The sequence below is a fragment of the Rhinolophus sinicus genome, linkage group LG03 (genome assembly GCF_036562045.2).
Source record: "Rhinolophus sinicus isolate RSC01 linkage group LG03, ASM3656204v1, whole genome shotgun sequence".
Taxonomy (NCBI): domain Eukaryota; kingdom Metazoa; phylum Chordata; class Mammalia; order Chiroptera; family Rhinolophidae; genus Rhinolophus; species Rhinolophus sinicus.
This window is the reverse complement of record NC_133753.1, coordinates 158677090-158699910: the sequence shown is the minus strand read 5'-3', so window position 1 is coordinate 158699910 and position 22821 is coordinate 158677090. Positions and strand designations below refer to the sequence as shown.

The window sequence follows — 22821 nt, the reverse complement described above, 5'->3', positions numbered from 1 at the left end:
AAGCAAAAACACAACCTCAGCAAAACCTCAGGGAAACAAAGCTTTCCTCTTTCGTTATCAAGAGATCCTTTTGAAGCAAAAACCTCACTCCCTCCTAGGTTTGGGCTTCGAAAATCTGTGGCCCCAGGCAGTCTCAGATATGAGGGCCTCAAGTCCACACCGGTTGATTAGAAATCCCTGTTTAGATCCCAGCATGTGACAATGTGCTCCACTCTGATGACACTTTTCGTTTCTAATAATAGAGCAGATGAAGTAATATTGCAATTGATGTTCCCAGGGATTTGATTGGATAAGTGCATAAACCGTGGAGGGGAAGGGGGCTGTATGGATGGATCACATTAGTATTCCGGTCCTATCAACGTGCAGAGCCACGAACAACGTCAGCGGGACCGATTCCCTGCGTCTGCCAGTCCCACCACAGATTCATTTGGGATCCTCAAACAGACGAGCCCATAGAGACGCGGGATCAAGGCAGCTGATTAGAGCCAATTGCCTGCTTCGGGGACTGCCAGCCCTTTCAGGCCTGGCAACGGGGGAGGGCGGGGGAAGACAAACCCAGAGCTACTGCAGGAAGACGCTGAAGCAAGAGCGACACTCACCACCCCCTGGTCCCCCCCCCCCCCCCCCATCTTGCAGCACAGGCTTTGAAAGCTGCTCCCCCATCTGAATGGAAACTCGGAGCCGCCGGGTGGCGCGTTCCTTCTCACCCAGCCTTGCAATCCATGTCGAGGGGAAGACGGTGCGAACCCACGCCAGCGCCCAGCTCCCGGGACAGGGCCAGCAATGCTACTGAGCAGAACTTGACCGAGCCCCTTCCTCACTGCTAGTTGAAGCAATGCTGCACGGCACAGCCAGCGCTTCTCCGGATCTCCTTCAAGCTGAAGATTACCCACCCGTGCAGACAGCCCCAAACCTGTGACTGCCTCGCCTTGGGTCCTCGCTCCGGCTGCTTGGTGGCGGCGCGAAGGGCAACAAACGGGCCGCCCGCGCCGGGGCGCACTGCACCAGCGGCTTGGACTTGGTGGATGTGTATGCATGAGTTCTGCACCGAATGGGCGCAAAAAGCGCCCCAGCCGACCCACCCGCTCCTCGATCTTTCAGATCAGCAAGCCCCAGCTGCAGAGCGGGGAGTGGGAACGCAGGGGCAGCGGCTCCGAGAGCGCCCACAAAACCCAGCGAGCCCTGGACGACTGCAAGATGGTAGGTGAAAACTGCACCGCTTTTTTTTTTTTTCTGGAGAGGAAGTGGGGGGAATCGTGTATGTTAATCTTTTGCTTGAGTGCCAGCCACTCCCCCACCCTTAGCTCCTTCATGCCAATTATGTGCACATGCACTATTTTTAAATCTGCTGTCCCTCAGACTCAGGGTGACACTCTGACCCCGCAGAGAAGTGCCACGGCAAGGGTCTCGGGGTCAGCGGTTATAGGTCGTGCCTCTATCCCCTCCGAGAATGGTGGATGCGAAAGACACTGTGAACTGGCTTGCTCACCAGGGTGGGAAGGGAACGGGATGTGGGGTTGCTGATCTGTGGGGAGACAGTAGCAAACAAACCCAAACAGAGCGCACGGGGCGCTGCGGAGAGGACGAAGGTTCCAGTGCAGAGACTGTGGCCGGTCTTTCCATCAGGCTTCGGAGACTGAGCAGTTAAGTGGTCCCACAAGAAGTGAATGGTTTGCCTATTACAACCTACCTTTGGCCTTTCTCCCCGTGCAACCTCAAATCCATATCCTAGCTGTAATAGAGGGGAGCAGTCTATGGTTGAGTTCCCAGAATCGCTCTCTAGTGACCTGGGAGTGGCAATGGTAACCATCCAAATATGCTCTTTCTGGCTCTTCAGAAACTGAGTCTGAATGGGTGGGGCGAATAGGTCTGGAAATAGAGCTTCCATGATCAGACTGATCAATGAAAAATAAACACTTGCCTTGGACAAAGAGAATTTACCATCTTTGTTCCTTAATCTTTAAACTATTTGTAAGCTTTTTAGCTGGAAATTGGCGGGGTGGGGGTGGGGGGTAAGGTGTTAGTGAAAGCCCCTGTTTATGTACACCAAAACAGGAAATTTTCTGATGTGTTTCCTGAAAGAAATTCACTTCTTTTCTAGCTTGTCCAGGAGTTCAACACGCAAGTGGCCCTGTACCGAGAATTGGTCATTTCTATTGGGGACGTCTCTGTCAGCTGCCCCTCACTCCGGGCGGAAATGCACAAAACAAGAACCAAAGGCTGTGAAATGGCCCGTCAGGCACACCAAAAACTTGCTGCCATCTCAGGGTAGGAGACTCTTGGCATTATTTGGTAATTTATATACAGGATGTATATATGCTGACAGATATTTGTGGTGGCCAAGGCCTCAGAGATGAACTCTGCAAATACGGTGTTTTAACCAATCACCATGAAGTCAGAATTCTCTAGAGAGCTATAAACAAACTATAGGCCAAATCAGAATCAAACGTAGTATAACTCTTTCTATATATTGAAGATTTTGGTCAGTGATTTTTTTTTAAATTAACTTCTAATAGGATGGACACAAATTGGAATTGGAAGCTTAAGATATTTTGTAGAATGTTTGGGCATCAAACAGAAGTTATATCATCATGCCTGAAGATTACTTTGTCATCTGCTGCTAAACATCTAGTGCACAAAAGGCCTGTGCAGTAGAGAAAAATCTTTGGTAAATCCCAGATTTACTGAACTATTTATATCATGAGATAAATTCCTACACTACCATTCAAAATAAAACCCTAAAACAAAGTCTTGGATATAAATTACTCTCTTCACTATAGTGTATGAAAGGGAAGTTGTTTTTCTTGTTGTTTGTAATTTCTAGTGCTTTTTCTTGAGGGGAGGGATATAGTTGACACGTAACATTATATTAGTTTCAGGTATATAACATAATGAGTTGATATTTGTATATACTGCAAAATGATCACCACAGTAAGTCTAGTTAACATCCATCATCATACGTAGTTAATTGTTTTTCTTGTGATGAGAACTCTTAATATTTACTCTCTTAGCAACTTTCAAATATGTAATACAATATTATTAACTATGGTTGTCATGCTGTGCATTACATCTGAAAGGAAAGTTTTAGCATAAGAAAACTTTTTAAAGATTGGGGAAATTCACTAATTTAACTAAACCTAAGCTGTTTATGAATCACCCCCTCAATTATTTTTACTACATTTATGGATTCCCAAACTTATTTTAGGTGATAATACAGTGAATGAAAACTTCTCTCCTGGGACTCCATCCACATTTTCCTGATCTCTCTATATTGGAAAAACAGTTAATCTTGGATTTTGTTCATAGTTCCTATTTTCCAATAAATACATCCAAAAAGGAAAAAGGAATTTTTATATAAATACATGATAGCCTTTATCTGTTTATCTGTGTGAGTATGGCTTTATCACCATAGAAGTACAAGTTAGTCAGACACACTTGATAGTGCTGCAGAATCATTACTTGTAGAAATTAAAACTAATTTACCTATTTGAAACAATCACTCTTTGCCATCTCTTATGCCAATAATATGTACATTGACAATTATTGGGGTAAAAAGATCTGAAACCCATATGTTGCCTCTCTCAATAACTACTTTACATTTGACAACAGGCATTTTATATCATGAAAAAAGATACCCTATGCTAATCTCCTTGAAGTGAGAGACAAATAAAATGTTATTTTAGTGGAAAAATTGAGAAGCCTTATCCTTTTTTGTTTTAACTGTTATGCTGTACTTAATAGGAGTGAATCTAGGAGGCAGAGAGGAATTAAGCGTGTTTCTTCAGGAATTGGGGGAAGAAATGCAGCTGTGATACATCCCAGAGAAGAAGGGAGAAAAAGCTATCAAACAAAAGTAGAATAATGATGGTTTAAAAACGATAGAGAAACAATGATTCAGAAGGAAAAGCAGGTTTAGAACAGATAATTTTATGCTCAGGGCTAAGGAGCAGCATCTTTGTAAACCTTGTGTCCAAGAGTGTACTATGGGGTTATAGCCAGGATTCCTTTAAGTTGGAACTAAACTTGATGACATGTTCTAATCAGAGAAGGTGGACTGGAGAAATGAACAAGGAGTTCAATTTAGTCTGTTTACTTTTTTTTTGAGGGGAGAGATATAGTTGACATGTAACATTATATTAGTTTCAGGTATTGTGAACTTGTGAAATTCAGGTTCTTCTCATCATTCAGGAAACAAAGACCTGAAACTCAGTTGAGTTATGAGGATTTAAGGTGGATTTTATGTACTCTGGGGTTTGGAGCCCTTCGCTCCTTGCTAACATGTTATCTGAGGGTTGATGTTATCAGGGGCAGTTTTATCAGTGTTAGTGGGAAAATATTTTGTTCTTAGAGCCTTGCAAAGGGAAAGCCAACTGTATAAAGTGTTCTAGGATAGACTTTGCAACATTTTCCTCCTTAAAATGATAATTAAATACAGTTTAACCTTCTTTCTTTAAAAAATGACAGCAATATAATTGAAGGAAATCCCTTTAGCTCTTCACCCTCTGGGGTTCATTAATGAAGGATGTAATTCCCCTTGGTGGAATTCCGTTCCTAATAGTGCTAGTTATGTGGGATCTCACTTCCACTGGTTCCTTTTAAAATTTAAAGCAGCAGTAAATAAAATAAAGATTCGTGGGTAATATGTAGAATGACTGGATTTGTTGAGAGCCCATTATTTGTTTGCACAATCCCCTTATTCACAGAATCATCTCCTGAGGGAAGGACTGATTATTTCTAGCCTACAAATGGGTCTCAGAGAAGTTAAGAAACTTGTCCAAAGTCACACACCTAAGAAGTGGCATAACTCTGCTTCAGCCTACATTTGCATGCTTCTGAAATCTTTCCTCTATATAATGCTGCCATTTAAAAATGTATTAATGTAAAAAGGAATGGAGTACTAAGACATGCCTACATATGGATGAACCTCAAAAAAATAAACTAAAAGAAAGAAGCCAGTCACAAAATACCACATATTACATGATTCCATTTCATATATGAAATGCTTAGAGGAAGCAAATCTATAAGAAAGAGAAAGTAGATCAGTCAGTTGCCTAGAACTGGGGGTGGGAACAGGAAGTGACTGCAAATGAGCTTGAGGGATCTTTTTGGGGTGATGGAAATGTTCCAAAATTGAATTGTGATGGTTGTGCAACTATATGTTTACTAAAAATCATTAAATTGCACACTTAATATATGTGAATTTTATGGTATGTAAAGTATTCCTCGAGAAGTGCTTTTATAAAATCACTGTAACACTTGCTTTTGTAGTATTTGTTCTTTTCTACATATGTAGCTTTTAGTGAAAGGGATATGAGTTTTAACGGATGGAGAAAAATGAAACTTGGCTGTCCATGCATTCATCAAAATGCCTGCCTGGTAACTAGCACTAAGCTCCAGTGTTTACTCTGTGTAGGAATACAGGTGGGGGGAAAGGAGTAAATGAATTCACTCATTTCTTACCTACACAGATTACTCCTTTGTTGCCTAATACCTGGCTTTGGGGCCTGAGGAGGGAGACAGGGTTCAAAGTCAAGAGGGTAAAAAGAGGATGAGGCAAGATAAACAGGAAAAAAAAATGTGTTAGAATTGAACAAACCGCAAATGCTCCATCCCTTTTGTTCCTGACCAATTGAAACCCTTAAGGACGGGTGACCAATAAAGAAGAAAACTCAGACTGTGTTTTTCACTAACTGGCTAGCGGTAAGACGGCCATCTTCACACACACAATCGAAACACTTTCTCAAATTAAGTTTAGATCAACAGAAGTTCGGACACAGCCTTTTCTTTCAAAGGCATCTGCTGTTTTCTGGACTGAGCCAGCCAGGTGACTGTTAAATCTCCTCTGACTGGCCTGATTTACCACAGTTATTGTAACTTTACAACGCTGATCCTCTCTAGGTATTAAAGCTAAGAGGGGACTAAAAGATCACTTTAGAGTGGTCCCCAAACTTGTTTTAGCAGCAGAATCCCCATCAATCTAAACGTGGAAAGCAAGATTTATGACTCAAAATGGCACTGCTCTGTTTTGAGGGATGGTGTGTGTGTGTGTGTGTGTGTGTGTGTGTGTGTGTGTGTGTGTGTGTCTGGGCCTTGTCTCCTTGGATTTCCTTCCCAAAATCACTTCTGAGACAACGTCAAAGAATTCTTAAGGCTCCATGGCACAGAGAATATTGATTTTGGACAATTACTTTCTGTTATATTTGAGGAGTCTGAGATGCAGAGGATTTAAGTGACTTTAGAGGCAACCTGGTCAAGTATACAAGAAGATGTTGCAGTCAGGCTGACCTGGACTGAATATTGTCTTTTGTGACCTCGATGGAATTATACTTAATTCTCTGAATCTCAGTTTGCTCACCTGTAAATTGTGTCATGCTCTCTTATGTAGTTGAGAGACTTTGGGGAGCCATGTATGTGATGACCAGCCTATCATGGCACTCTGCCAGTCCGAGGCTCCTCTAAGACTAGAACCCAGATCTCTCAATCCCTGGTCTATTGCCTGTTCCATCAACCACACCAGCTCCTGAGAATGAAGAGAGGAATGCACAGCACACAAGCTAGGGGTGACACAAAGGAGCCAATATCCTCCAACAAACCCCAAGAGTTTATGCTATGGTAGTGAGCTGGTAGTTAGGATTTCTTTTTCAATGCTTCTGGAGTGTCTGTTGCACTGGCTCTTCACAGCACTACCTTTTGTTAGCAGCTGCTGGCAAGAGTGAAAGTGAAGTTTAAGTATGATAATGTAAGAGGCAGTGTATATTGTGATGGGAAAGAGATTTGACCCTAAATCAATTAGGATAAAATCTTGGCTTGACCACTTGCTAGGGATACATATGTATTGATATGCAAATTACTTCTCAGAATGACATGGTAGTGTTTTAGCACATAGACTTTGGAGCTAAACTGCCAGTGTGCAAATCTCAGCCTTGCCATTCACAAACTGTGTGACCTTGGACAAAGATACTGTCTTTTGTTGCCTCAGTTTCTTTGGTTAATAAACAATAGGACCAAATTATACATTTTGTGAGAATTAAGTTAACATCCACTAAGCACTTAAAAGACAGCCTACCAAACAGTAAGTGTTATTATTAAGTTCAAATTAATCTTAGTGTAATTATTAATAAGATTTAAAATTGAGGTGGTCAAGATACACTTATATAAAATATATTTATCCATCAAATATTTTTCAAATAAATATTTTGGCTGGAATAAATGCTTACCTTCATTTCTTCCATTATGTTCTGATGAATTTTCCAGGTTGAAGTTTCCCAGATGGCTATCAAAAGACCTCTTCTTTAATACCTTAAAAACAATATGGAGATGTGAGGATTCAAAAGTAGTTAAGCTGAGAAATACTATCTTTGTATAAATCAGCCTAGATTCTTCATAAATCGTATACTATTTATGAAATTTTTTGGCCTAGTTCTGGTATAGGCTCTGTGACATTGACCAAGTCTGTTATATTCTCTGTACATCTCAATGAGTGGGTTGAATTTGAATGCTTTCTGAGTCTTGTGGCTTTATCGATCCAACGTTCTGTTAATTCATGTAGAATCATATACACGTTGCTTACAGAACTGAGCTATGAAAACACACGCACTATGGAGGAAATTTGAAGACTGAATTCCAGAAATAATTTGTCAAGCTGTGAATATACTATGATCACAAGAAGAATCTTAATTTCCTAATGGCGCTCTGGAACAACATAACGAATATCCTAGATAGAGATCCATACCCGCAGATTTCAGGTTTCTTCCTCCAGCAATTATTTTCCTGACCAACATGCCTATGTTTCTCTCCTTTTCTCCATTCCATCTCTCCTCATGTTCGTTTTTCCTTCTATTGTATTTATTGACGGGGGGGTGGGGGGGAAGGGAGGGTTGTTTTAGTTTTGTTTGATTCCTATTTTATTTTTCTGCTCTATTTTTCTACTCTCACTTCTAGCTGGTTCTTGTCTGTTCCTTATTTTGTTTACTAGGTAGTTGAGAGGAATGAGAGAGGGAGAAGAGACCTGCAGCTTAATCAGTAATGCTCCCTTTCAACACTTGGGCTGAGACAGCAGCAATTACGTGTGGTGGTAGAGTACCGAAGAAGTGGTTGGTGACTATGGAGGCAGCTCTTTCAGCTTTCTTTGATCCACATGCTGGAGGAGGCCTTAAGTGTTAGTAAAAGAGGCCTGGTTGGCAGGCATGACAAGCAACTCACTCTGTCCTTTATTTTCCTTTCCTATTATAGGTGTTTTTGCTTTTAATTTTTTAACTCTCACTGGTCAAATAGTGAAGGGTGAGTCATATCTGCACCAAAATAATATGCTATCCATCAGAGATAATGATGGGAGAACAATTCGGTATTAGTTTGCTAGGACTACAGTAACAAAGTATCATAAACCGGGTGGCTTAAACAACAGAAATTTCTTGTCCCACAGTTCTGGAGGCTAGAAGTGGAAGATCAAGGTGTAGGCAGGGTTGGTTCCTTCTGAGGGCTGTGAGGAAGAATCTGTTCCTCTCCTCTAGCTTCTGGTGGCTTGCTGGCTATCCTTGGCTTTTTGAAGCACCTCTGCCTTCATCTTCACATGTCCCTTTCCCCATGTATGTGTATGGGTGTGTTCAAATGTTCCCTTTTTATCAGGACACCAGTCATATATTGGGTTAGGGGCCCACCCTAGTCGAGTATGATCTCATATTAACTAATTATACCTGCAATGACCTAGTTCCAAGTAAGGTCACATTCTGAAGTATTAGGGGTTAAGATTTCAACATATAAATTTTGGGTGGTAGGGGTAGACATAATGCAACCCATAACAAATTTACTTGACCCATCTGCAGTTGAGTGCACACTTTGGGTTGTTTTGCCTAGTATTTTGCCAAGAATTATTACATACTATTTCAACACTTTGGCACAAAAACTTCCCAGTGCCCAGTGTTTTATCATTTGCCAAACTGTAGCTCATATTAGGGGTGGGACTGTGACCATGGAATAGAATGTTTTCTGTATGAAATGGATGTGTTCATCAAAGTACTGAATCCCCAATATGGTTAGCACTTTGCTCTCGCCAATTTAATTACTAGTATCTGAAAGGGGAACAAACATCCAATTGCAGAAGAGAATATGGGGGGAAGCAAAAGAGGCACCTACTCCACAGGTAGGGCGTTCACTTTCTCAGGTGTGCGAGGGAGCAGGTGGTAGTTCCTCCCTGGTGCTGGTACTATTGCTTAAGGACCATAAGCATACTCTCGAGCAAATGACAAACTACTGACTCACACCAGATTAAAGAAGAGTGTTATTATTGGCAACAAAATGAAACATGATGGAATCAGGACAAGTGCTCTCCCATTGCTTATTGAAATTTAGCCATTTTGTTTTGAACAGACCTAATGACTTTCACCTTGTTAGAACCTTCTTAATAGATTTTCAAATTAGAGAGAAAATTGGATTCTAAAACAAACTTTAGGAAAATTCATCATTTTTATACAGGAAAGCAAGGTTGCATTTCATTCATGTTTGCACCTTGAATGGCAAGCTCAGTGAGGATATGTGTGTCTTGTTTGTTCATTAAGTTTACTTGGTATTTTAAAATCTGTTCTTAAAAGAAACTGTCTTGACACAGATTTTAGTAAGAATTGAAAAATTAGATTACATTTTATGAAATTTTATTACATTTGGCTGTTATTTTTTTTGGGGTTGTAACTGTAAAGCCAATATGCTGGTTTTAAACAATGGAGGACTTAAAGAGCACACCTAAGATCTATTTCGAGGCAAGGTGTTTATTATTACAATGAATCGGGAAAGCAGTGTGTATTTTAGAATTACTCATAAAGTAGTTATGCTTAATTGAGGTCCTTGATGAAATATCACCCTACTCTGTCTGCTTGGTGGCTTTGTACCAAATTGTGAAATAACCATTTTACATTGAAACTATCTTTTAAAACCATTCTTTAAACTTTTAGCCCTTAAAAGTTTAGTTGTGCCTCAGCCAAAAAAAATATCTACATAAAACAGCTCCAGGTCAGTAACTATACCACCAGTCAGTTCATTTATTTCCTGTTGTACAAAAAATACTGAAGAACTCTTGAAAAACATTTAATTGCTTGTCTAAATACATATGTTACATATATGTAAACAAATACTAAAATTTGTGAAACAGACTCTTGTGAGGATAAAGTGTCTGAGCCTATACATAGAAGAGCTGATTTAGCAAATAAAGGTTTTCCATCTAATGGGAAACTCTAGACATCGTTAGGTTAGCAAAAACAACTTAACATTTGCAGCGGTAGATATATAGTAAACTAATCATCTACACTGATTTAACTGAGTTGGAGTTCAAGGGAGAAATACATACTAACCCAAAAGTTCAAACCTCTAGTATATTCTTCAGTCACTAAGAATAAGTATCTTGAAGTCTCCCTCTGCCCCGACTCTGTCAGTTACCGAGTCCTGTAGTGTCTTATCTTTTTCAGTGTCTATTCTCACTCCCTCTTCCCCCGCCCCCATTTCTCTGGCCATTCTCCTAGTTCAGTCCCCTCAGGCCGTCAACTACTGTAGCGCCTCCCAATTGGTCTCTGCACCATCAATCCCTCACCTCTTCTTTTCAATGTATTAATTAGATCCAGACTAATCCTAAAATTCTCCTCTGATCTCATCACTTGTTTGCTTTAAAACTTCCAAAGATTCTGCATTGTCTAAAGTGGTGTTTCTTCAAATGTGATCTCTGAATTGCTTGTCTCAAAATCACCTGAGGTAACCTGAGCTCTCAAGAACCAAAATCTCTGGGGAGTGAGGCCTGGAAATCCAATATTTTAACAAGCCCCATCCCCCAGGAGATTCTTGGACATGCTAAATTTGAAGCCTGAAGCAGCGATTCTCAGCACACTGGAATCACTAGGGAAGCTTAAAAAAAAATTGCTGCTGCCTGAATTCCATCCCTAGAGCTTCTGATTTAAATGGTCTGGGATGCAGCCTGGGCATTGGGCTATTATTTTTAAAGCTCCCCAAGTGAGTATCTGTATCAAAATGGACTATATTTGGCTACATTGAACAAAAAATTCAAAATAGCAATTGCTTAAAGACACCAGGGTTTATTCTCTCACAGAAAAGCAGCCCTAGAATGGGCAATTCAAAAGTCGTATGGGGGTTCCATGACATCATCGTTGTGTCGCCCATTCTTAGTGTATGCGTTCCACCCTCAACCTCACTTTATGATACAAGATACTATAGGAGCTCCACCTGTCAGTACATGTTCCAAACTAGAAGAAGGATGAAGGGCAAAAGGCCACCCCTCCCCGCTGGTGTCAGCTCTCTTTAATCAGTCCGAAACAAAACTTCTTCCAGAGCTGCATTGTAAGGTCACACCTAACTACAGGGAGACGGGCAATGCATCCTGTGTCATTGCCACCTTCAATTAAAAGATGACTTTATTACTAAGGAAAAGAGAAAGAATGGATCCTGAGAAACAACTACAGATCCTTGTCACAGCCCCCAGTTTGTATTCCTGGACTTGTCTTTTACCATTTAACTTGTAAATTCTTTACTTACTCAAGTTGGTCTGCTTTTTCCTCCTTTAGTGTGTGTAACAGGATGGCTCTATCCTATGAGGCTACATCTATGGTTTCTGTATGTAAAGGGCTCTCTAGCTATTAAAGAAGTCATTTACTCTCCTGAATGTCAAGGTCTTACTTGCAGTGTCATCATAGCCCCCTATGCTCCTCACACTGAAAACGAGAACAGAGGGCAGGGTCCCAAATAGAATAAGATTTAACTGCTTTTACATGGACTCATGGAAAAGATAAGCAGTTCAGGAACCACTTCGGAGGGCAGTAAGTTGGGCAAGGTGCCTTTGAAAGGGCTCAGATATAACTTTCACAAGGCAGGATGTGAAATGGGATAGGGCTTGCAGGGAGTATAAGTAGTGGCACTCAAGAAATCAATTAAAAAAAAAAATCTACCCAAGGTTGAGTGGGACTCTCTTTTTTAAAACATTAAACTTCCTTTAATAAATTAAAGAAAACATTTCATCAAGAAGTGAAAATCTAATGAGCTGTATTAGGAATAAAAGGTAGGGAGGCAGGGTTCCTTTCCAACCCTGGAAGTTGTCTCCCTTTCTGGGAACCTATTCACGAGCACCCTCCATATGCCACATGCTCTTTTTGGTGCTGGAGATATAACCGTTCTGAATAAAATAGACAAAGTCCTTGCTTTTACGGTGGGGGGGGGGGTGGTGATTAAGAAGTGCTCTTGTCTTAGTATGTGTGTCCCTGCCAGATTCACATGTAGAAATTGTCATGCCTGATGTGATGGTATTGGGAGGTGGCATGTTTGGGAGGTGAATAGATCCTGAGGGCAGAGCCCTCATGAATGGGATTAGGGCCCTTATAAAGGAGGCTTCAGAGAGAGCCCTAGCCCCTTCCGCCATGTGAGGGTGCAGCAAGAAGGTGCCAGCTATGAACCAGGAAGAGAACCCTCACCAAACACAACCATGCTGGTGCCTTAATCTTAGATTTCCCAGCCTCTAGAACTGTGACCAATACGTTTCAGCTGTATTGGTCACATTCATTGGAAATGAATATATTTCCCAATAGGAAATATTGTCATCTATGCTGAATAGATTTATTCATAATTTATGGAATTATGGATTAAATACCACTTATGACCTAACTACTACATATAACATTATTTATATGAGGCAATGAGTTTCAAATTCGTCTCTTAATGATCTCATTATAATCTCGATCATGGATCATCTTGCAGCTTATTCCCATATCCAGTAAACCCTGCCTCCCTACCTTTTATTCCTAATACAGCTCATTAGATTTTCACTTCTTGATGAAATTTTTTCTTTAATTTATTAAAGGAAGTTTAATATTTTAGAAAAGAGAGTCCCACTCACCCTTGGGTAGATATTTTTTTTTAATTGATTCATGATTCAAGTACATCAGGACTGAGATTTCTGTAGTGTTCTAGGCCTTTTCCTCAAGGTGCCAAGATTACTACTTCAGTTCGAGAAATTGTGTCCATGTTCCAGGCAAATAGGAAAGGCAGAGAACAAAAAGCAAAGACATAAACCAATTAACTGTGACCCTAAATCACCTAGTTCATCGTATTTTGTTATAGCACTCAAATGGACTAAGACAAAAAGAAACAATCAAAAGAGACAAAGGACATTTCAGATAGTGATAAATGCAGTGAAGAAAATAAAACAGGATATTATTAAAGAATGATGGGTGCAGTGTGGGTAGTTATTTTCAGAAAGGGTATTCAGAAAGGCCCCTCTGAGAAGGTAACATTCTAACTTGATATCTGACTTTGAGAAGGGACCAGTCATGTGATGATCTGAGAGGAAAGCATTTTAGGCAGAGGGAACGGCAAGTGTAAAAGGCCCTAAGGCAAACCAACCTTGGAATGTCTGGGGGAAAGAAAGAAGACAAGTTTATCTGCTTGGAATTATCTTCATCTGCAAGTAACATAGGCCAGATTTCAGTGAGCTAATTAAACACATAAGAGTTTATTATTTCTCACATAATTAAAAACCCAAGAGTAGGGATAACAAGCACTGGTTCATGATTCAAGTACATCAGGACTGAGATTTCTGTAGTGTTGTAGGCCTTTTTCTCAAGGTGCCAAGATTGCTACTTCAGTTTGAGAAATTGTGTCCATGTTCCAGGCAAATAGGAAAGGCAGAGAACAAAAAGCAAAGACCTAAACCAATTAACTGTGACCCTATTTAAAGGACTTTCTCACACAGCTACTTCCATGAACATCTAGTTGTCCAGGATCGTGTCATGTGGCTTTCCTGGCTACAAGTTTTATGATCTGATTTACATACATCTCTCTCCATACTAGCTGTCCAGTGAGAACAAAAATGCCCCAATCTGTAAACCAACGCACTGCTTCCTGAGGTGTCCTTACTTAGCATGACTCGGGAAACAGGAAGAACAGAGCAGTTGTATGGCAGAAGTGAGGAAAGGGGTGCTGGAATGGGGAGAAAGACGTGCAAGGAGATCCCTCAGCATCTATCTATTCTTCCTGCCAATATTCTTGTTGCTTTGTTTGTTCATTTACCCATTAAACATGGAACCCCTACTATGGGCCAGACACTGTGCTAGGCTTCGGAAATATAAAGCTAAATAAAACACAACGCCTGCCCTTAAGTAGCATGTCAGCTAGCATCTGTGTAGGGATAGATATGTCATCAAATCATTGCAAAACAGTGTGATCAATTCTGTGATAGAAATATGTAGATAATATTATACAGGCACAAAGGAGGCACAAATCAGCTCTGCTTGAGTGGGTGCAGCCAGGAAAAAAGACTTCATAAAAGGCACGCTGCCACTTGGACTGAGCTTTGAAGAGCAAGCAGCAATGTTCTTCCTTTTATATTTGTGTGGCCTTGGGCCTCCTACACTGAATAAACCTTAGGGGAAACTATTTATCTTGAACCAAGGGGAAACAGAAATAAGAGTTGAAATGTGCGGAGAACCAATTTATATGTTGTAGTACCCTTTACACATACTACTTCATGATAAAATGAGTGCACCTGAAATATTTACTTAGAACCCAGAGAGATAATGCTGTTAAAGTTTGACATGTTTGCTAAGAAGTATTTACCAAAAAAAAAGCATTTACCTGCAAGTAACAGAGACTAGCCCACAGTAGATTACTCACAGAGCCAATTATGTAAGTAGGGGGGAACTGGGATTATTTCACCAGTTTAAGCATGGCAGCACTATTGTTCTTGTGATTCCTTTGACTTTTCCCTTATGGTTCCAAGATGGTGGCTCCACCTAAAGCAAATGAGGATCCAGGGCTGTCTCTTGATGAGACATGCCTGGAAGCTTTCCAGAGCACCCAGAATGCTAGATATATATATATTTTTTTTTTAAATCTCCACTGTATAGTAAACTTCCATTCAGAAAGTGGACATATTTAGTCAAGATATTTAGTGGAACTGGGGTATGAGCTCTGGCCTCTCTGAGGCCAGCGTCTTTATTCTTGACGCTATGCTGAGCTGTTCTCCCAGAGAGCCCATTTCTTTCTTGGAGACGCCCCAGGGTTCGCCCACCTGCTTTCTTTCCCTTCCACTGCCTCCAGCTATTATTTCCACTCAGTCTCTCTCCTCCCCTGGACATACTTCAGGACAAGGACCTCTTCAGCAAGCACACAGCTGATCTGAGTGTTTTTAAGATTTGTTCCTCTAGTAAGAAGAGGAAAACAGTTATGAAGGAAAAAATAACAAAATTATGGCCTTACTGAAGCTGCCAGGAGAATATGAACTGATGTTGGCTCTGCATTCTTGAGGCCTCAGCACTTCTCTCCGTGCCCCCAATTTCTCGGACTTTCTCCCTCCATACTATGTTTATTCAAATGGCTCCATCCTTGGTCACCTTCCTTCTTGTTTGTTTGCCTGTGCGAGTACTAGAAATGACCACATCAGATCAGACTCTGACCCAGGTCTGGGTAGGCTGAATTCTGAGTATCAAGAACTGACCCACTTGTTCCCAGTGGAGGACATTTGAGAAGGAGTGGGACATCCCATTAACATAGTGATATTGGCTGTCCAGTGCCACCCCAGGACATCAGTGAGTACAGGGGTGAAAAGAGAAATTGGAGGTAAGGGTGAGAAATCGTACCAAGTGCTGGAGAGGCTCAAAGGCAAGACAGCTTCCACTGGGGTTATGGGAACACTGAAGAAAGTTACATTAAGGCTAGTGAAAACACAGGAATGCCTCATAGGAAATGAGATTGGGAAGAGATTACTAGACCAATCTCAAAACACCATTGCTTAAAATACCCAAATCCCTTGTCAATAAATCCATAAGACTCTTCTTCCTCCAGCAAATGGAGTTTAAAATCATAGTAGTAATCATTGAAATTGCCCCCCTCATGGAATTTCCAGCTTGGGCCAGAATGATGGCTTATGAGAGCTTCAGGCTCTGATTCCCTTCGTGAGTCTAATTTTGAAGCATTCCAATTTGGTTTAGAGTTCTTATTGCCATTCTTGCCATCACTGAGCTGAGGAATTACATAAAGATGATTTTTTTTTCCCTCTCTCAGATAGTAACAGTAAACAAATAGTTTGATTTTTCATCTTTCAGTGTCATATTCCTATCATTCCATTACTGTGGCAATTCCTAATTGTTTTAGAATTAAAGAATAAATCATTCCCCTTCTACTGAACCAAAATATTTCTGATGTAGGATAATATTAGGTAGAAAATATAAATTAATTCCTAAAATTATCCCTGGTATATAGTAAGTAAGCACTTCATGTTTCTTGAATTATACATCTCAAACATTTTGAGTTTGTGTCATTATTTCTATACAAAGGGGGATGATTAAAAAATAAAAAAGTATTGCACTCCATCTGTCCTATTCTGCTATAAGAAGAAGCAGGTAGAGTAAGAAATGAGTAATGGAAAAGTGAGTCAAGGATAAATCACCTTAAGATTCTTGTTCCTGTTCTTACTAGCACTTTATTAACTTTTGTTAAAATCTGTTTTGGTTTCACAATAATCCTCATCTGGGCCCTACTCAAAAATAGTGCTGGTATAGAAAGACCTTCTCTGTGAGGACCACTACAGAAATTTCAACCCCAAATGACTCAATGAGGCAAATATAAATAGTCAGAATCTGTGGTTGTGATTTGGGAATGTATTGGATAAGTACACCTGTCCTCCATGGAAGAGAAATACTCACCCCACTGAGAGATGAGTAGAAGGTCCTTCTCAAACTGGTGTATTAGGGCTCTATAGAGAAACAGAACCAATAGGTAGGAGTGTGTGAGTGTGTGAGTGTGTGTGTGAGTGTGTGTGAGTGTGTGTGAGTGTGTGTGAGTGTGTGTGAGTGTGTGTGAGTGTGTGTGAGTGTGTGTGCGTAAAATGAGTAATTGGTTCACACAATTTCCTATCTGCAAGCTGGAGACCAGGGAAAGCTGTGGGATAGTTTAATCAGATTCGAAAGGTCTGGAGAGCCCCTGGTGTAAGTCTCAATCCTAGGGAGGAAGGCGCCTGATGCCCCAGCTCATGCAGGCAGGCAAGAAGGGGTGAATCCTACCTTACTTCACCTTTTTGTTCTATTCAAGCCCTTAAAGGATTGGAAGATGCCCACCTACACTGGGGAGGGTCATCTGTTTTATTCAGTCGACCAATTCAAATGCTAATTTCTTCCAGAAACATCCTTACAGACACACCCAAATGTTTAACCAGATATCTGGGCATCCTACAGCCAAGTCAAACTGATATATAAAATTAACCATCACACTTGGTCAGTTCCCTTGACCACACAGATGGCTGAAAGCCCTAGAATCCATAATTCTCAGAGTATAGCTATGGGAAACCACCTGTGGACACTTGAGAAGCTTTCTCTATCTGCACAGCCAGAGGGGAGAGTTGAAGAAGCCCCTACCAGTCAGCACACGGTCAGGAATCCAGAAATCATTCACCCCTCACCTGGGAGTAACTGTCTTGGGGAAGCACAGGAATTAAAGGAGATTGCTGTATCTTCTAAACTGGGTGACTCGCAGGAATATTTTTCACCCTGTGAAGTCATGTTTTCTTACTATCTGAAGTTTGAGCTCGAATGGCTGCATCTGTTTGAGTACTATACCATCGCTGAATAATGAGGAGACTGCTCAGATTATTTTAGGCCACAGCACACACCATAATGCAAAATCACTCAGCAAATGTTCCTTCCATGAAACAAGACTTTTAACTGTTTTATATTCATAGATTCAATCTTTTTGTTTTCTGAGGATGAAATATGTTTTAAGCTACCACGTCTGTTCAGACTGAGTGTGGCTTTAAATTATTCTCTAAATTTTAGTATTAGGTTATTGTACAGGCACCAGTGTAAATCTGATGTGAAAATGTGAAGCGAGTTCAGATATCTATTTAGGTGTAATCTTCACAAAAGAAATGTCATCACAGTTCACTCCAGGAAAGTCTTGCTTCACGCTTCAGCATTACAAAGGCACTATCCAACTTCTGAGAAGGAAATTCTGTGGGATGTGAGGGGGAAAGAGGCAGGGAAGAAGAATGATTCAGCTGGAAAAGAAGAAAGAAAATGGGGAAGGACGAACTAATTTGTTCTCTGGGAACTATGCTGATTAAGGAGTTGGTACTGCCAGGAGATAAAGGAATGAGATCGAAGGGAAAATAAAGGGGATATGCAGCCATAGGGTCAGTGGTTGAGGCGGTGTGTGATTCAAGGTCTGCAAATTCACGTCCATCGGGGGGCTCAGATAGGTGATGTGATAAAGTGAAGCAGATCAGGTAGGGCGATAGTGGGGGTGGGGCACGTGGCTCTGAAGTAGACAGCTGCCACCCAGGCTTCACTGACTGCTGATTCTCATGTGGAAATGTGGGCCAAACGTGCTGCCTTTGTGGCTTATTTTTCTTGAGGATCCATAAATTCATGTTTGTATGTGAAATAGCACGATGTTTAAATGTTGGACAATAGAAAAAGTTTGCCAACCAGAAGTGTCCCTCAGCCATTAGTGTCTACCTCTGTTTATTACCCCCTGCTTGCTTGCTCTGAATATTTGCAGATTGTTAGAGAAATGCCAGGATGTCTCATCAGTTTGCATTTGTATTAATAACTATAACCTGTATTACCTTCTTAATTGTTGCTTTCCGCTTGGCACATAGTGGAGTGTTAAAACTTGTCAATACCTGTTAGCTCATTGAGAGAGAGAGAGAGAGAGAGAGAGAGAGAGAGAGAGAGAGAGAGAAGGAAAGGAAAGGAAAGGAAAGGAAAGGAAAGGAAAGGAAAGGAAAGGGAAACAAACACCCACCAAATATATTTTAAAAAGGGAGAATATATTTTGGCTTTGAATTGTTAGTTAATTAAGGCCACACACATGTTAAACATGTCTGGAATTGAACCTAAGGGAAAAAATTCCTTTCCAATACTCAATGTGTCCATATTCCAGACTCAAGGTTTGATGTAGTCCCGTGGATCACCTATTCTTCTCTTGCACTTTCCACTGTTTACCCCTCCCTCCAACAATTACAACTACAGCTACTGGGGCCCCATATTCCTTCCTGGGTGAGATCCTTCTGGCTCCCTACCATTTCAGAGGTTCTTTTGGCCTACACCTGTAGAGCTAAAGTGGGTGCTATATACTATTCCTTGACTTCTTGGAGCCTTAGAGGCACCTAAGAGGTATATTTAACCTTTGCTGAGTAAACAGAACTCGCTATCACTAGAGATTTACAGGATGCAAAGTGCTTCCACAAACATGTCATTTAATCCTTCACCACCTCTTTGAGACAGGAATTATTTTCCCTATTTTATACATGAGGAAACTGGAGCTCTAAAAGGTGAAGTGTCTTGCTTTTGGCCACGTAGCCTGGGAAGGACAGAAGTGGAATGAGAAGCCAGGTCTGTTGCTTTCCCGTCCATGGCCCTGTCCACTGGCCCATGGGATACCACTCTCCATAATCCCCCGTTATTAAGGAATTTTTGGATAATCAGAGCTGACACCATCCAGATTCTTTTATTGCTTGTAAATGAGCACATATCTCTTCCATTTGTACTCCCTCCTTTACCTTTGGTTGGTGTTCTGATGTATTGTGCAGATCTGAGGAATCTAGATCATAACAGAGATAGCAGGGAGTTCCCAGGAGCAAATCCGCCATAAGGAAGAAGGAATCTGCCACGTCACTATAATTTGTAAGCATGGTATTCTGGGTTTAACATGGCCCCTGAATTCTTCCCAACCCAGGCCCTGGGATGGAAGCTGGGGGTATGAACTGAAAGCTGGATCACTGAATGCTAGAGCTTTGCAGTCCAATTAACTGCTTCCAGATGCTTCTCCAAATAAATGGAGACAGAGCAAGCAGTCTTTTTTTAACTCTCAGTCTCTGACCTGGAGGATGGTGGATAAGCTCCACTTTCCTCTGCCTCAGGGTACAATTTCCAGGTCCACTGCAGCCAGGAAGGGGCACTGACAGTGATGGTCAAGTTCTCATCCAATTGGCACCTCAGTGGGACAGTTGGGGCCTGAGGCTGCAGAGGTTCGGGGCAGCTACTGTGACAGTGAGCAGCTAAGGGACTGTTTAGAAACCTACCAGTATTTTGCAGATATACCACCCTGAGGTTCTTGGAAATGCCTGGGGAGCCTGGCTGCCACCAAGCAGGTGGGGGCTCAGAACCTCTGAGAGCCGAAGGCTAATGCTAAAGGGCTGTATAGCTGTGAGTACAGGTGGTGAAAAGCCCAAGACACAGATTTCCCTCAAGCTGCAGCTCCTCATTTGCCCCCAGCCCTTCTGTACTAGCTCTAAAGCAAACATTCTTGTAACCAAAGCAGTTACAAGAATAAGCACACTTCCCTTTCAACTTGCAAGACAAAATACCCCACAAAAAATTGATTAAGTCACCAGAGTAACATATTTAGATGCTGGCAGCTCAAGAAAGAGAATTATGGGATGTTCCAAGGAAGCTCTGCCTTTAACTTGCAGAAGTAAATGGTGATAGGATCCCAGGACACGTCCCTGTGTGATCTTGATTCCAGAAGCCCCATGGGATAGAGCGGTGGTCCTAACCCTGCGGCACACTTAACCCCCAGAGGAGCTTTTGAAAATCCTATACCCAGACTCCACCTCAGATCAATTAAATCAGAATGGCTGTGGGGAGGGCCAGACATGATGTTTTTTTTTAAATCTCCGCAGTTGATTTAAGAACCTGCAATAGGGATTGAAGATGTGGAGGCAAGAAGTCCAGACTGGCGATCAGTTTAGAGTTTCAGCCAAGCTTTCAACTGAGTATTTTGATCAATTCCCATGACTACGCTGGACTATAGTTTTCATGTCTTATCTAAGTTTCCTTTAAGCTGCAAAAATATGTATGTACATTACAGCATCATTTGCAACAATGCAAAATGAGAAATGCTTAAATATCCAATAGAAGATTAAACAAATAACAATATACCCAGGTGCTAAAATACTATGCACACATTTCAAATGACATCAAGTGAAAAACAGATTCTAAAATAGTTTTATAGTATGACCCCATTTTTGAAACAAAGTGAAAATTATATAGCTAAGATATAATTGCAAGGATGTACACCAAAATCTTTACAGTTTTCCTTTCTGGATAAGTGACTTTCATTTTCTTCTTTGTACATATCTGTGTTTTCTATAGTCTCAGTATCACTAAAGAGTCTGTACTAAATATTAAGGGAAAACTTCTATTCACACATGTAAAACCTTGATTACCAGTTTTGAATACAGTTCTAGAAAATCTCAAAAATAATTATACTTGTATATGTAGAGTGCTAGTGCTCATATTTCTTAGGTAGCTATCTGCAAAAACTTGACGCTTTATCTTCTAGGTTGCCTACAGAAATGTACTAGTCTTAGATTTGTTCATGTTTCTGATTTGGAACTAGCAATCTAGAGGGAAAAAAAATGAGTGAAAGCATTTCCTATAGTATTTGTTCTGGGTCCTGACGGGGCTGCCCCCATTTTATTTGGAGAGAATAATTAGAGAGGAAGCAAGAGTGAGAAAGTCAGGAGGACAGGGAGCCAGGAGAGAAGGCTTTTGATTTGTTTTTCTTCCCTAGATCATTCTATCCTATTTTTACCTGGTGAGTTGGTGGTTACGAAGATAAAATGAGAGACATAAGTAAAAGGACTTAGCCCACATTTAGGCACACAAGTCCTCACTCAATTTCTGTTCATTCACTCATGCTTCTAAAAGAAATAACTTAGCTACTTACCAAATGTGTCACCTCAGAGTGTTCTCATCCCCAGCAAGCCTCCATTTCCACCCCTGAAAAAAGTGAGGAGAATAATAGTAGTATTAACCTTACTGTGTTGCTGAGAATCAAACGATGCGATGTAGGTGAAGCACTAAGCAAACACCAAGCACATAATAAGAGTTAAATATATGCAACTATTATTATTACACCTATTCCAGTATTCCTTAACCAAAAAAAAAGAAAAGAAAAAAAACCCTACAGTATTGATAAGATTTTCATTGTAATCCAGAAAAAGAAAATTGTACAACCTTATAGCTTTAATAGTTTGGGACAGGGATGATACAAATAGTTTGGAAGATTATTATTTTGATTAGTAAATGTATTTAAATGTATTTTTTTTCACCATTTCAGTCCTAAAAAAAAAAAAAAAAAAAAAGGTATTACTTCAAGTGTTCAATCCCTCTGTGATTTAACACCACAAATAGAATATTTCATTTCAGAAAGAATGCCTCCGAGAAATGATTAGCCACTGATAAAGGCGGTTACACTAGAAAATGACTTTGAATGTAAGGCAAGTATTTTTCTGTTATGAAAATGATTAGGTCTTAGGAAATATTTTCAAAGCAACATAGTGTGTGCATATAATATAACGAATGTATCTTGATTTTTGTTGTCACATTCAAGGTTCAAGAGAACCAGGACTAGGTAGAGAAATGGGGGAAAAGAAACTTTGACCTTGATGGTTTCAGTTCACAAATTTTATTGGAATAAATAGGGTATAAAAACAACATTGACAAATGTTTCCCAAACTTGTGATGCCCAAAGGAATCACCTGGGTAGCTTTAAAATAATATTAATGCCTGGTTCCCTCCCTCAGAGATTCTGATTTACATGGTATAAGGCATGACCTGAGCTCCAGAATTTATTAAATATCCTCAGGTGATTCTGATGCATAGACAAGTTTGAGAACTACTGGCATAGAGAAAGGATCCACCTGAGCAAACATGGTCCACAGTGTCTCCTCTCCCTTTTCCTCAAGGGGATGTTCCCAGGTTGTGACAATGAAGAACAGCCCACACATGGAACACTCTTTCCTTTCCCTCCTTTTTCCTGACCTCTGCTGCTGGAAGA

General features: G+C 40.7%; 1 protein-coding gene across 4 annotated transcripts in view; it reads left to right on the top strand.

Annotated features, from left to right (window-relative positions):
• The first annotated feature begins 354 nt into the window (after nucleotides 1–354).
• The window catches only part of RGS7BP (regulator of G protein signaling 7 binding protein), a 92965-nt gene continuing 70498 nt past the window's right edge, over nucleotides 355–22821 (top strand). The window contains exons 1-2 of one of the 4 annotated variants that reach the window (XM_019743781.2): nucleotides 355–1200; nucleotides 2102–2268. In XM_019743781.2, the coding sequence (XP_019599340.1) occupies nucleotides 1036–1200; nucleotides 2102–2268 (332 nt within the window). In that variant the 5' untranslated portion in view covers nucleotides 355–1035. Of the gene's footprint in view, nucleotides 1201–1454; nucleotides 1644–2101; nucleotides 2269–22821 lie in introns of those variants that run through there. The other 3 variants (XM_019743792.2, XM_019743787.2, XM_019743801.2) reach the window with 3 other exon arrangements.